This window comes from Perissodus microlepis, chromosome 7 (genome assembly GCF_051167445.1).
Source record: "Perissodus microlepis isolate ML-2025 ecotype Zambia chromosome 7, ASM5116744v1, whole genome shotgun sequence".
Lineage (NCBI taxonomy): Eukaryota > Metazoa > Chordata > Actinopteri > Cichliformes > Cichlidae > Perissodus > Perissodus microlepis.
In genome coordinates, this window is record NC_140467.1 from 52,270,758 (window position 1) to 52,286,541 (window position 15,784).

A 15,784-nucleotide genomic window follows, 5' to 3' on the forward strand; every position below is an offset into this window, starting at 1 on the left:
TACATGGTACTGTTTTTGATTTAATCTCTTATAATAAATGCATTCTGGTCTCCAGTGAGAAGGCAAAAAGAACAAAAACAGCATATCAATGTGTCTTCACTCGGCTCTGTTTGTGAGAATTGTAACCAGGAGGAGGAGAAGGACCAGATGTGTGTATATGGGTGAAAGAGAGACCGTAAGAAAGAATAAGGAAGAGAGATAAGCTTTTTAATTTCCTGGTGGCAGACGAGAAAGAGGAAAGATTTATATTACCTGCAGTGGTGTGTTGTTTGCGGGAATGACAAATAGTACTGCTATCCCACAACAGGACAAGCAGCTTTAAACTCAACATTGTGCTAAAAGAGGCTTACAGGTTTAGATCACAATGTGTTACACTGTAGCTAGTTTTAATAATTTCTCCCACTCTTGGTATTGGTGTCTGAGAAAGCTGAAGATCACTGGAAAGTATTCAAATAGAAGTCAGTTTGTGCACCAAGCCTGGCGTACCTGTCATTTACAAAGACCCCATTTCTGTGGATCTGGTTCTCCAGGGTGAAATTGAAAGTAAAGTCTTCAATGCGTTCATTGTTATGAATCTTCACTCTGGAGGCGTACTCGTCAGCTTGAAGGTGCTTGATGACATCTGGGAACCACACAGACAGCCCGTAGTACCTGAACACAGCAAAAGATTCTGTATTAAATTGCGTTACATATGGTCATTTTTAATAACCTCTAGTAATAGTCACTTTCTCTATTCTCTATCATCTTATTCTGCAGAATTGCGTTAAACAAACTGGTTAAAAGATCCACTGCCCTCTCTCATCTCCATACCTTCTCAGGTATCCCGTCTGGACCAACCGCTTTTCCATTCCGCATCCTCGTCATAGCTGACCACACTTTCTTCTTATTAATCCTCCACACTTGCTGATTCACCATCTTTACTCCATCTCCACTTGTCTCTCTCTCTCTCATTTTCTTCAGTCATAAGCTCTTCATAGTACTTCTGCCATCTTCTTAACACACTTTTTATACTTGCTAGCACATTTCGATCTCAATCTTTAATCACCCTGACCTGCTGCACATCCTTTCTGGCTCTATCTCGCTGTCTAGCCAATCGATACGCGTTAGTTTCTCCTTCCTTAGTGCCCAGACTCACCTACAACTCAATATATGCTTTTTTTCATTTGCTTCTGTCTTTACCGTACAGCCAGGTTCCCAGTGCTCCTGTCTTTTTCTTTATTTTCTTTGCTAACATCTTTCTTTGAGTTGCTTTAGTCTTTCCATAAGGATCTATATTAAAAGAGCATGAGTCAGATGCAACACTGCTGCACAACATCTGCTGAGAAATATTTATCTGGGTGTACATATATGCAGATGGTTAGGTGGAAGGTAAAAGACATGAAACTGTCTTTGTTTAAATGATACTGCTTTGTCTAAATTGCCACAAAGTCATTAGGACAGTGCAGCGTTAACTGACCACAAGTTCAAAGCCATTGCCCTGATGTTGATGTTTTCTTGCAGAGGTAGAGTATGAGGTGTAATTGAATACCAGTTTTTAAAAAAAAAAAAAACAAACAAACAAAAAAACATTGTATTTGACTTGGGGTGTCAAATGGAAAAAATCCAGTCAATCATAGAAAGCTTGTAACAGGAAAACTGTCATAAATATGATGTAAAATAAAAGCAATAAAAGACACAAATGAAATGTAATCTAACTGACCACGGCTCATCAGGCAGATATAAGTGAGAGAACATCTACTTTGGTGCCAAGGGCATAACAGAAATCTATATTAGCTATGCATCATCCAGAGCAAAAAACAGCATATCTGAACATGATCAAAGCCAACAGTAACAACACATTCAAAGTGCAGAAGTAGAACTATATGGGATGTGTAATAACTGTCTTACCCAAAGGACAAAGTAAACCAGACTGCAGCCAGCTTCATAGTGTTTTCTTTCACTGGGTGGTTGAAACATTTCATGAATGTCAACCAGATCTGATATAAAAGAAAAAGGTTTTGGTGAATTTTATTCATAGCAACCATAAATATTGACTATAAAAGAAAATGCAGCAACAAAAGTGAAGGTTAACAAACAGGACATAAAGAGTCTCCTACTCCTCTGAGTTCAGCCCTGATCTTGAAGAGGACCTTGAGTACAGGGTTGGCTGACTCATTCTGCATCTCTACCAGCTCATCCAGCTGTTTGGGGATTTTTATCCTGTTTACCTGCAGGGGGAGACACTGATCAGTCATCTGCCAATGGCTTTGCAGCAGCAGGAATGATGAAGAGCAAAGCCCAGGGTATACTCACAGTGAAGACTCTCTCTGGCTCTCCGCGGGCACGCATGTTCGTGTCATGGATGTGTTTGAGCACCATCCAGGCCTCGTCATGTTTACCCATCTGGGGAATAGTTAACATAATTTGGATATATATGCTGGATTTCAATATTAACACTAAACATACACAGTGAAGTGGGCACTGAATGTCTGTTTTTATTAAAAAATAAATAGCACATGTATGCGATTTATATATCTGTGTGTAAAGTCTATTTCATGTGTTGCACAGTGACCTTCACCTCTATGCCCCAACCCCAGCATCAGAATCTCCACACTGCTGTCCTAATAAGTAAGCTTATTAAGAAGAGCAGGCTGAAAATAAGCTTTTTGCTCTTCTCCGATGAGAATGATTTTGTTTCATTTAATTTGTTCTTTTTGATAAAAGGATAATATAAAGCAATTATTGTACATAAACTTCAGTTTCATGCAAGGGCATCTAACAGATGGTATCCACTTTGTGAGAAAAAAAAAAAAGCTTCATTGTGTGCCAGTGATTTATTTTTTCTTTGCAGCTTTTTGTTAGGGAGGCAGCATCAGAGAGAGTGACTCTAAGAAACTGAAAAAACTGATAAAGGCTGGCTGAGCTCCATGGGGAATACTCTGAGGTCCATACATGTGTTGTGTAGAGAGGGAAGCACCACAAAGTGGTCAATGTAATGAACAACACGACACACTCTTGCTACACATCATACTAGTTGGACAACAGGCTCTGTCAGAGGCTCCTTTAGACTTTTAGTCCTCCAAGGTGGTATAAAAGTCTAAAAGTGGGAAGCATTTAATGGTCACTGCAATAGCCATCTGGAGTTTAGGATTCCACTGTGTGTAGGGAGACTAGACTTCTCCATTGAATGGTAACACATAAAAATCCATACTCTTTGTAACATCTGCTTTTAAGTTTAAAATTATAATTCTTTTTCTTTATTACACCCCAGTGGAAATCTTAGTAGTACACTTTGCATCTCCCTCTATGAATATTTTATGTGTAATAATAAATAATGATCAGAAATAATAGAGGATAAATACATCTTCATAAAGTTTCAAATTTACCTGTTACAGTTTTACTTTCCATTTTCATGTTCTTTATATACACTGCTACAGTAGTGAGTGTTTAAGTTTCAAATAATGAGGTCAGCATATGTACAAGTAATTACTGTGATTTTGAGTTTTAACTAAATTCATCTCTTGCCTAATAGGGCGCTAAAGCTCACCTACCTGTAGTTTAATATGTATCTTAGTGGGCAGCCAATCAGAAAAAAGTTGACTTAAAAAGTGACATCAAGATTGTTTTTCACTACGGTCTGATTTTGTCTGATATCCACAAGAATCATAATTATTCTTTTCTTTAAATAATAAGGCTAATGGTTCTCTGTAAGAGTGTCTTTTCTTTATAATGAAGAAGACATGTTACCCAGTCCATCAGTGTGGCTCACTAATGTGATTTTAATTGAGCTTTATGGCAAAGAAGAATGAACAAGTTGCAAGCAAGCAGGAACAGTTCATATACTAAACATCTCCTTTACCTCCAGGTAGAAACGGGGGCTTTCAGGCATAAAAGTGAGAGCTACCACAGCAGAGACACAGGGCAGCGCACACACCACCACAAACACTCGCCAGCTGTGGAACTGGTAGGCTGATCCCATGCTGAAACTCCAGCCTGCACAGAGAACCATGCACACACAAGGACAGTTAGAAATAATGTGGCATAGCATCACGTTGTGAGCTCAGTCCCCGTTGCACAAGAAGACATAAAACTTAAATTCAAGCACACATGTATACTTGCTGTAGTTTTTTTTTCCCGTCCCTCAAGGTTGGACAGAAATGCAGTTAGTGGGATTATGTTACAGTTTTTCTCAAATGCTAAAACACATGTCACAAACGTTACCACCAGGTCCCCCAATGTCCAAACACGACACCCTTCTCTAAAGCTACATAAACACAACCACACCTTCCCACTGCAAAACTCAAACTCCCACACCAAGAGAGCAGCTCGAAGCTGTCAAAACTGTAAACACTATACACAGCATTACACACTACAGCAAAACAATTGAAAACACAATGCTCAATTTGTGAGAAGGTTCTTTGGTTCATAACTGCCAATGCATATTTTTATAAACTGTACAGTAACGGATCGTCATAGAACCCTGCAGAGGATTAGGCATTTAGATTTGTGAGTTTCACATGAAGACTATAAATCTATAAAAACATCCTGCATGTACGTACACTACTGTAACACAACTCAATGCAAAAACAGAATCTATCGCACACAACAGTACTCTCGGAAACATGATCAGGGTGTGAAGTCTTTTTTATTGTCTACACGGTCTTTTTACAGTATTACACACAGTCACTGTGCGGCATCATGTCGCCGAGCTGCATTGGGCCACATCACCTCATCCACATCACAGGCTATATTGTCCCTTGCTAGGCACCGCGGGAAAAACGCCCTGGAATGGCGAATCCATCCCTGGAAGGCCTCCACTGGGATGTCAGCACAGGCCAGCTCCATTGCCCGTACGAGGTTCTCTCTTGTGTATGGCTGTCTGTCATACACCTTCCATCTCCATGATGAGAAGAACTCCTCTATAGGGTTCAGGAAAGGGGAGTAGGGTGGCAGACAGACGTTTAAAAAGTGGTCACTGTTGGTGGTGAACCACTCTCTGATTTGGTGTGTTTTGTGGAAGTGGACGTTGTCCCAAATGATCACATACATGTGATGTGCTAGCCTAGGATGGTGTTGTTGACGGTCCAGGAGGATTTCTTTTAGCTCCTCTAGGAAGGTGAGGAGACGTTGGGTGTTGTAAGACCCAAGGACAGCATGCCGGTGGACAAGCCCCTCCGTACCCATAGCTGCACAAAGAGTAATATTACCCCCCCGTTGGCCAGGAACCTCAGTGATGGCTCTTTGGCCAATGATGTTACGGCCTCTTCGCCTTCGTTTCTGGAGGTTGAAGCCAGCCTCATCCAGGAAGAGGTACTCATGGGGTCTGGCCATCGCGTCCAACTGCATTATCCTCTGTGAACATGGAAAAGCGTACAGGTGTTCAGAACGGTCAATCAGGTAGCACAGTATTGTCCAGAAGTAATGTAGGCCACTAAGCAACACAGTATGTCCACTAACTGTACTGTGGACATGGATGTATACGTACTTGCACATACTCGTAACGTTGTTCTATGTGTCGCGCAGAGTTGCGCTCAAAGGGAACCCTGTAGACCTGTTTCATCCTCATCTGTTGGCGCCGGAGAACTCGGTCTATTGTGGACACGCTGACAGCATCAATGTTCTCAAAGTTTACATTATCTGCAATGACTTTGTCTCTGATCTCTCGGAGTCTAATGCAGTTGTTCTCACGGACCATATCTGCAATGAGGGTTTCTTGTGCCGCTGTGAATATGGCAACCCTCCCACCTCTATGTGGCATCCTTTCAGCTCTAAAGAAAGAAACATGTGTTGTCAATTGACTGATTTATATGTAAAACTACATGTAAAGTAACAGACCACTTTCACAGGCCTGTAAAACTGTAGTGTGACAAAGAAAGCAATAGCGTACTATACCTGTTGTGTTGTCTAAATGCCTTGATAATGGTGGCCACGGTGAACCTACTCAGGTTTGGATGTACTCTTCGTCCCGCTTCAGCCATTGTCATGCCATGGCCAATGACATGATCAATTACTGTTGCTCGCATATCATCTGTTATGATGGTGCGAGGTTGTCTTCTTCTCCCACCTGGACCTTCTCCTCTCTCTTGTAGGCCTCCTTCTCTTCCTCCTCTACTCCGAACTCCTCTTCTTCTTAGGCCTTCACCTCTTCCTCCTCTGATCTCAACCCCTCTTCCTCTTTGGCCTGCAGCTCTTCTCCTTCCGCACGCTCGAATGCCTTCATCCATTGTGATTGTTTGGCATCTTCACCAAACTATGCTTTTATAGGTGGGGTCACATCATTAGCAACAGGTGTCTTCAATTTTGAGTCGTTGTGTGTAGTGACTGACGCCAGGTGTGTTCCCTGTGTTCAAAGATTGGTGACTGTGGCAAGCATTTTGCATCACATGGGCTTTCATTTGAGAATATGAGCAGAGTTGTTTTGCAACATGTGTTTTAGCAAGGAAAAATGTGTTTAGATTTATGAGTACAGAGGGTTGTGTTTTGTGAATTGTGTCTTCATGTGACATGTGTTTATGGTACTGGAATATGGTGGCTACATTTAGTAAATGTGTTTAGACTACTGGTCATTTGGGTTACAGGATTGGCTTTTGTGTTTTAACATTTGAGAAAAACTGTAACTGCTAAATTCCCCATAGGTGTGAATGTGAGCGTGAATGGTTGTCTGTCTCTCTGTGTTAGCCCTGCATCAGCTTGGCAACCTGTCCAGGGTGTACCCTGGTTCCCACCCTATTGTAGCTGTGATAGGCTCCAAAACTGAGCATTGCATTAGTTCAGGTGGGCCATAAAGTCAAGTCTCGCAGCATTCCCGTCAGATCAGCTGATCTCACTGGCAGGCCACATGACTCAGCATTTTTCGACATCCAACTGGAAAATTTCTTAGGTGTGGTTATTTAAGCTGATTTCGCTGCTTTTACAAAACTGTCCCTGAAAAAAACAGTTTGCGGTGTCTAATGCACTGTATTCACAATTAAGAAAGATTTAATCCTCTACAAAATGTTATAATAATATTCTAGTAGAGATTCAACGAGTCCCCTTAGGATTTGGTCCCATAATAGAAAAAACAAAAGAGACAAAACATGATGTCTTTAAAATGATCTAATGAAAAAACAAAAATACTTTAATTATCACTTTCTAACGATATGTTGGTCACTATGTGTTCTGAAAAAGAACAGAGATCTTTTGACACTGGCTCCATTCCAATACTAAAATCTGAAAAACATCAAATACAAAAGTACTCTGTGATTTCTCTAAAAGTTTCAAAAGCTCCAAAGGACATTCTGCAATGACCATCAACAAGTTGTAGCAATATTCAATTCAATTCAATTCAATTCAATTTTATTTATATAGCGCCAAATCACAACAAAAGTCGCCTCAAGGCGCTTCATAGATACAGAGAAAAACCCAACAATCATATGACCCCCTATGAGCAAGCACTTTGGCGACAGTGGGAAGGAAAAACTCCCTTTTAACAGGAAGAAACCTCCGGCAGAACCAGGCTCAGGGAGGGGCGGCCATCTGCTGCGACCGGTTGGGGTGAGAGAAGGAAGACAGGATAAAAGACATGCTGTGGAAGAGAGACAGAGGTTAATAACAGATATGATTCAATGCAGAGAGGTCTATTAATACATAGTGAGTGAGAAAAGTGACTGGAAAGGAAAAACTCAATGCATCATGGGAATCCCCCGGCAGCCTACGTCTATTGTAGCATAACTAAGGGAGGATTCAGGATCACCTGGTCCAGCCCTAACTATATGCTTTAGCAAAAAGGAAAGTTTTAAGCCTAATCTTAAAAGTAGAGATGGTGTCTGTCTCCCGAATCCAAACTGGAAGCTGGTTCCACAGAAGAGGGGCCTGAAAACTGAAGGCTCTGCCTCCCATTCTACTTTTAAATACTCTAGGAACAACAAGTAGGCCTGCAGAGCGAGAGCGAAGTGCTCTAATAGGGTGATATGGTACTACAAGGTCATTAAGATAAGATGGGGCCTGATTATTTAAGACCTTGTATGTGAGGAGCAGGATTTTGAATTCATTGGATTTTGGATTAGCTGAAGGCTTTTCAGTGAGTTTTTTGGACATCCTGATAATAATGAATTACAGTAGTCCAGCCTGGAAGTAATAAATGCATGAACTAGTTTTTCAGCGTCACTCTGAGACAGGATATTTCTAATTTTAGAGATGTTGCGCAAATGGAAGAAAGCAGTCTTACATATTTGTTTAATATGTGCGTTGAAGGACATGTCCTGGTCAAAAATGACTCCAAGGTTCCTCACAGCGTTACTGGAGGCCAAGGTAATGCCATCCAGAGTAAGAATCTGGTTAGATACCATATTTCTAAGATTTTCAGGGCCGAGTACAATAACCTCAGTTTTATCTGAATTAAGAAGCAGAAAGTTAGCGGCCATCCAGGTCTTTATGTCTTTAAGACATTCCTGCAGTTTAACTAATTGGTGTGTGTTATCTGGCTTCATGGACAGATAGAGCTGTGTGTCATCTGCATAGCAGTGAAAATGTATGCTATGTCTTCTAATGATGCTGCCTAAGGGAAGCATGTATAATGTAAACAGAATTGGTCCTAGCACTGAACCCTGTGGAACTCCATAATTAACCTCAGTGTGTGAAGAGGACTCTCCATTTACATGCACAAATATATGATGGAGTACCTATATGTTTGGAAGCCATCCTGTCTACTCACACAGCAAAGTCTGTATGCAAAAATTAACAATAGAAAAGTGTATTAGGATGGACATACAAGTGTGTGCGTGTGTGTGCGTGTGTGTGCGTGTGTGTGTGTGTGTGTGTGTGTGTGTGTGTGTGTGTGGCCTGTGGCGCTGCTCTAGCCTGTACTAGTACAAACCTCATTAGGGGGATTATGGCTATAATGGACTGGAGGAGATGGCTGACTGATTCAGACACTCAGCAAGATTTATGTCCCTCCTCTACAGTAAGTGAACACTGCTGAAATACACATACAGTACACCGACACACATGCACACACACGCACACACACACTGTCCTTGGCCATTGCTTAGTGGTATCACACAAATTTTAAAGCATGTACATAGGGTACGTGGATAAACACAGACACACTTGCACACACACAAGCATGCACAAAGACTCACAGACAGAAAAGTCTTAAAGAGACACATGTTGCACTGTGACACACATCACACTTGAACTGGCCATTTTTTATTGTAATTTATGTGCTTCTTTACTTTAACACATTTTTAGCACCTTAAAAAGCTAAAATCACACACACACACACACACACACACACACACACACACACACACACACACATACACACACACACACACACAGTTATCTACAAGTCAATGGAAGTACTGCGGCAGAACTTATTACCCACACACTGGTGCATCTTGTAGAAAAAATGTGTTACAACACTGGCGTCTAATCAATTGACCTCAATTATAAGCCCTCTCACACTCAGTCGCTCCTGCACTCTGACGGCCACTGGAGAGCTTTAGAATGTAAGCTTCTATCTTTAGATTTTTAGGAGCCATTTATGACCTATAAGACAGAAATACCTTTCTGTGTATGCTTGCGAGCTTCACCGCACACTAATTTTTCTTCTTTTTTTCTCATTAAACAGTTACTTCTAATTTTTGGTGCTTATACATAAGTAGTAGTACTTGCAGGGACAGAACACAATGCAACTATTTTTACCCGCTGACTCAGAGACATACTGAGTTTAGCTCTGTTTTACAATAACAGTATTCTACTGGCAAAATTGTTGTAAAGCATTTATGAGAAATCCCATGTATTTGTCACGGAGATGTCCATTTATTGCTGTATCACTTTAAAAATGTGACGCAGAGGGTTCTGCGGCACCCACTGCTGGATAGTATATGGCCTGCGTGTCTACAACTACTTTAAGTTAAAAGTAAATAAATGAATACATACATTAAAGAAAATACATTTATGTTATGAATTTATTTGCAGATTATTTTTCACATTCTACTGATATTTTGATATCACTAAGAGTTTAATAGGAAAGCTAAGGTTCTTACTTGCCATGTGTAGTCAGTACTGTCATGGTCTTTAATTTTCTATTTGTATTTGCTGAGTCCTGGTCCCTGTTTTGATATTGTGTTGTCCAGTGTTTCTTTATAGTTACTTCCATCTGTCTTTTCTGTATTTTTGTTACCATTTCCTGTTGTTTAGGTGCCTTTTTTCTAGTTTCACAGTAGTAGTTCCTAAAGGTAGATACTGTTACTTTACTTTACTGCATGGGTGCTAGGAATGGGAAAAAAAGCTCAATGTGAACTATTTTCAAAAGTGTGAGCCCAAATTTCTAAATTTCTCCAAGTTCATTCAGTGTGAAATGAAATCAGAGGTAGTGTTTGTGAAATGTGAAGCTGCACAGACTGAAGAAGTTTGCACATACTCAACATGTTTTCTTTACCTGCTTAAAAAGTCGGTGTTGTAGCTTCATTCTAAATAAGAACACCACTTGGTGTAGGAACTTAATCAACCCTGTGCCCCCACACTATAGTGTCACACAGTCACAGAATAGTCTCCAGCAGAGACAACATCCTGATGGCCAGTGTCCAAGAGCAAACTTCATTATATCTGATCACCAGGACCATGGCAAACAAGAAGCTTTCCTCCTCCTCCTCCTCTCCTCCTCTGCTCCTCTGTTGTGTAACAGTCTCACTCTCTCACTCTGTCTTTGTTTTGCCTCCCTTTAGCCCTCTCCTGTATCCCTTCACCTTTTGATTATCCCCAATGCAGGCCTCATAAATCAGAGCCTCTTCGCTTCTCTTTTGCCATGTCTTCCTAATCTATTTCTCTGCTCCTCTTTCTTTATCTGCAGCACCCCATTCCTGATTGATTTCAGTTAGCTCATTTTTTGTTCATATGCTCTGACACACCTCCTCTCCTTCACTATATGAGATTAACTATATGAGTCAACTTTTTACATTTTTTTCACAACCTCAAACAGTTTGTCATAAAATTCCAATAAATGAGCAAAACCACTGGTTTTCAATTATAGTCTCCTAAAAGGATTTGATTAAAAATAATGCTCTTTTAAAATAAAAATGCTGTATGTCCAGATGAACCTTGCTTGCCTAACACAACTCTGTACATTTTAGTGCCCTTCATGTATATATTTATTGTGCAGACTGACAGACACTTTGTTGCTTTTTTGTGCTGCTGTTATTGCTGTGGTTTCCACCTACATCGCCACCTGCTATGTGTTTGTGTGCCCCCCTGATGGGTCTTGATTTCTAAATTAAGCCCCACGATGGGGGAATTATTTGCGAGGCTCACTGGATGTTATGTATCGTGTTGTGATGTACATGCCTTACTACTGCAGGGGGTATCATCAAGAGTGGAGCAGTACCGCCAAGTCCGACGTTAATGCCTTTTCTTTTTGCAGTAATGTTCAAACTGGTGATGTGAGTCTCTCCTAACAGTGGGAAACCGCTCCACTTTGGAACCTGGGCCAGTAAAGTTGCGAGCACATTGCATCACTTTGCCCTTATTTTAAACGCAGCAATGTCAGCTTTTGCTTACACTTTGTGTTTCTCTCTCTCTCTCTCTCTCTCTCTCTCTCTCTCTGTGTGTGTGTGTGTGTGTGGGTGTGTGTGCATGTGTGTGTTCCTCATGTAAAAAACAAAAAATAACATATATGATATAGATTGTTTTTTAGGTATGTAGCACTTTTTTACTCTGAGTACTCTGAGTCTCATTCTCCCAATCACACACACATTCACACAAATACCATATCTACAACTCACACACATACTCACACTCCAGTGGATGCATCAGGGGGAACTTGGAGTTGATCTAGCATACTTCGACACGCAATCCATCAACCTTCTGATTCTTTTTTTTTTTTTTTGGTATTTAAAACTTTATATTCAGTCATGTATTTTTTTTTTTTTGCCTGTCCCGTTTGGCTCTTTTGCCATCAGAATTATTGTCTAAAGGCGAAGAAAGATGCCCAACGGATTTACTTTACCAAATGGACCATCCCAGCCTTGCCGTAATGGTCTATTTGATTCACCTTTTATTGTTTATTTTATTTTATTTTCACTTGCTAAATACGGGACAGATTTGACTGGGGAAAAGAAAGCGGAGAAAGAAAGAAGGAAAGAAAAACAGCGGGGAAGAGGGACGGGGATAAAGGGCAAAAAACAAAAACCAACAAAATAAGCAGACAAGGGCACCTCCAGGGCATGAAGCAGGTATGGAGGAGATCAAAACTCCAGACATCCAGAGGCCCTCAGAACACAAGAGACCAAGGAAGACCAACAGAGGGGCAGCCGCACCACTATCCCAGAAAGAGCTGAGGAGAGCCCCAGATGAGGGGTCACTCATCTGGGACCCGTGAGCTCCGCCGGCAGCCAGCTGTGCCAGAGTGACCGAGCCCCAGGCCGAGAGGCCCCGACAAGCAGCCACCAAGGAGTGAGCCGGTGGGTACCTGGACGCCCACCCCCGGACACAAAGAACCACCAACGCACCGATGTCTGAGGGCGTCTGCCACTGGCAGGGGAAGTGGTGGGGGGAGATCGACCTTCATACCTTGGAGGGTCTGAGATGTCCCTAGAGAGGTGGTGTCTGATACCCAACCTGACATATAGACACAGACATACAGGCACACACAGATACAAACATCCATTCCCACCCTCATGCTCTCATATACAATTACTCAACACTCACCCAACGTGGAGACAGACACAAAGAGACAGTGTACACACAATCACACTCCCCAAGCGTACTCTATACCCCAGGTCTAGGTACCCTTCCCCCTGGAGGGGGAAACTGCACCCAGACCCAGGTAGTGTTACCCTTTTCCCTGGGGTGGAGAGAAGCAGACCGCCCCAACTCGGCAGCAGCAGGGAGGCCCCACATTCCAGACCCCAATCGGACGGCCAACTCCTCCTCCCAGACCCCCCGCTCCAACAGGCTGCAGAGAACGGGGGGGTGTGAAGACTCCAAACCTCCCTCCGCCCGCTCATATGTAGTGTTGATGCATGTGTGTTCTAAGGTGCATTTAAAACCCAGGAGGGCATGGAGCTACCTGCCAGAGAGCAGCAGGTAAGCGCATAGCCCCTCCTGATAGCCCTCAATGTCTACATGTATTTAAAATTGAGAGGTGGGCAACGACGCCAGGGGTGAGGTTGTACACCCTGATGGTCTTTTGGATTCCGTGTAGCGTGCCCACCCCCAAGATCCTATATGTATGTGTTATGAGAGTGTGAGTAATGTGAATGTCTAAGTTGTGGGATAAAATTGAGGCACAGGCAGCCAGAAGGGGACAGAGGGGGGGAAGCCTCCCCTGCACCCTGGTGACACACCTTTACCCCAAGGCCCTGCATGTGTGGGTGATTCATAGATGATTCGCCCTACCTCTTGAGCCACAGCCGCCTCGTTATGCAAGGTGGAATATAAAAGATGGATATGCCCACTACAACGTCTCACGCTGGTTAGTGAAAACCTTGAACTAGGTATTTCGTCATCACCATTTTGTGATAAGCAAGGGATGACACTCACTGTTAAATTAAGAAATACTACGTAGCCATTGGTTAGAAAGTTGAAACTGACAAATTTTGAGGAAGCTGTGTATCTTTATTTTATCCTGCTCTCTGACTCTAATAATTAATACTTATAATAATTTCTAAAAGAATGTAATCCATATTAATTTAATTTAGCAATTGATACATAAACTTGTATACAACCTGCAATTTAAAAAAAAAAATTAGCAATCAGACCGGTCACCATTAAAAAGGAGGGTAGGCAGAGGAAGTGGTGGTGGGATATACTGAATTAAATGTGATGTCAGCACGTTACATTCTAGCACATAAAATGTGTTATCCACATCAAAAGCTATTCTTTCAGTTGAAAGAGTAGTTGTCAAACAACTAACAGATCATCTGCAAAAGAATGGCTTATTTGAAGAGTTTCAGTCAGATTTCAGAGCTCATCACAGTACAGAAACATGTTTAATGAAGGTTACAAATGACCTTCTTATTCCCTCTCACAGTGGACTCATCTCTGTGCTTGTCCTGCTAGAATTCAGTACAGCGTTCGATACTGTTGACCATAATATCCTATTAGCACGATTAGAGCATGCTGTAGGTATTACAGGTACTGCACTGCAGTGGTTTGTATCATATCTATCTAATGGACTCCATTTTGTTCATGTAAATGGAGAGTCCTCTTCACACACTAAGGTTAATTATGGAGTTCCACAGGGTTCAGTGCTAGGACCAATTCTGTTTACATTATACATGCTTCCCTGAATAATCAGTCCCCATCTTATCTTAATGACCTTATAGTACTATATCACCCATTAGAGCACTTTGCTCTCGCACTGCAGGCTTACTTGTTGTTCATAGAGTATTTAAAAGTAGAATGGGAGGCAGAACCTTCAGTTTTCAGGCTCCACTTCTATGGATCCAGCTTCCAGTTTGGATTCAGGAAAAGACACTATCTCTACTTTTAAGATTAGGCTTAAAACTTTCCTTTTTGCTAAAGCATATAGTTTTGGCTGGATCAGGTGACCCTGAATCCTCCCTTAGTTATGCTTTTAGGCTTTAATCCCATGATGCACTGAGTATTTCTTCTTCAGTCACCTTTCTCACTCGCTATGTGTTAATAGACCTCTCTCCACTGAATCATACTTGTTATTAATGTCTGGCTCTCTTCCACAGCATGTCTTTTATCCTGTCTTCCTTCTCTCCCCCCAGCCGGTTGCAGAAGATGGCCGCCCCTCCCTGAGCCTGGTTCTGCCGGAGGTTTCTTCCTGTTAAAGTTTTTCCTTCCCGCTGTTACCAAAGTGCTTGCTCATAGGGTGTCATATGATTGTTTGGGGGTTTTTTTCTTTATGTATTATTGTTTGGTCTAGGTTGCAATATAAAGTGCTTTGAGGCGACTGTTGTTGTGATTTGCCATTGTATAAATAAAATTGAATTGAACTGAATTGTTAAAACAGAACTGAACAGAAATGAAGTTGATGACGAATACCTGGACAATAACATCGTAGTTACTGGCAGGTTTTAGGTATGTTAACAGATGGTTTCATTTAACCACCTGCAAAATATGTGTTTTAAGTAATTGCCTGCTGGTGAAAAATATGAAATATTATGCAAAACATTACAAAGCATCTACATAGTTAACCTTACTGGCTATTTTCCAGTCTCAAGGCCCGTTAGAGGGTAGCTTATCTTTTGTTTGTCTGTGAAGGTTCTCAGTCATCCAGGTCATCGTAGTTTAAGGAGCTTGGAAAGAAAAGCGTCTGGACTTCTTTAAGTTGCTTGAAGACGTTTCACCTCTCATCCGAGAAGCTTCTTCAGTTCTAAGGTCAAATGGTGGAGAGACCCAGATTTAAACCCAGTGGGAGTTTCCCCCCAAAGAGGGACAAAGGACCCCCTGATGATCCTCTACCGGACTTTGGTAAGTTCACCAGTGAAGACACAAAGGATAACTGTTTGCCTTTCCTGGACTATGCTGTGCACATAGAAGAGAATGGCAACCTCAACATTGAAGTTTACCGGAAGCTCACACACACGTACCAGTAACTCCTCTTTGACTCCCATCACCCTCTGGAACACAAACTTGGAGCAATTAGGACCCTACACCACCGGGCAGAAAAATGTTCCCTCTAAGCCTGAAGGGAAAAAGAAGGAACACACACATGTAAAGGAAGCACTCAAAACATGCGGTTATCCTAATTGGGCGTTTATAAAGTCAGCAAAGAGGCACAGAAAAGAAGATCAGACACCAGCTAGGGAGGATAAGAAAGACAGACGCAACAACATTGTCATCCCCTATGCTG

General features: G+C 41.8%; 2 protein-coding genes across 4 annotated transcripts in view; both read right to left on the reverse strand.

Annotated features, from left to right (window-relative positions):
- Positions 1-15,784, reverse strand: part of LOC146384085 (synaptic vesicle glycoprotein 2C-like) — a 74,256-nt gene that overhangs the window by 10,101 nt on the left and 48,371 nt on the right. For all 3 annotated transcript variants that reach the window (XM_084935844.1, XM_084935842.1, XM_084935843.1), the window contains exons 5-9: positions 3,839-3,972; positions 2,293-2,382; positions 2,097-2,207; positions 1,888-1,976; positions 487-651 (exon numbers count right to left, since the gene is read on the reverse strand). In XM_084935844.1, the coding sequence (XP_084791970.1) occupies positions 487-651; positions 1,888-1,976; positions 2,097-2,207; positions 2,293-2,382; positions 3,839-3,972 (589 nt within the window). The remainder of the gene's footprint in view (positions 1-486; positions 652-1,887; positions 1,977-2,096; positions 2,208-2,292; positions 2,383-3,838; positions 3,973-15,784) is intronic.
- Positions 4,663-5,595, reverse strand: LOC146384086 (uncharacterized). The gene is made up of 2 exons (XM_084936618.1): positions 5,465-5,595; positions 4,663-5,331 (listed from the first exon to the last, which is right to left on the reverse strand). The coding sequence occupies exons 1-2, from the start codon at positions 5,543-5,545 to the stop codon at positions 4,663-4,665; spliced, it is 750 nt and encodes a 249-aa protein (XP_084792744.1). The 5' UTR covers positions 5,546-5,595.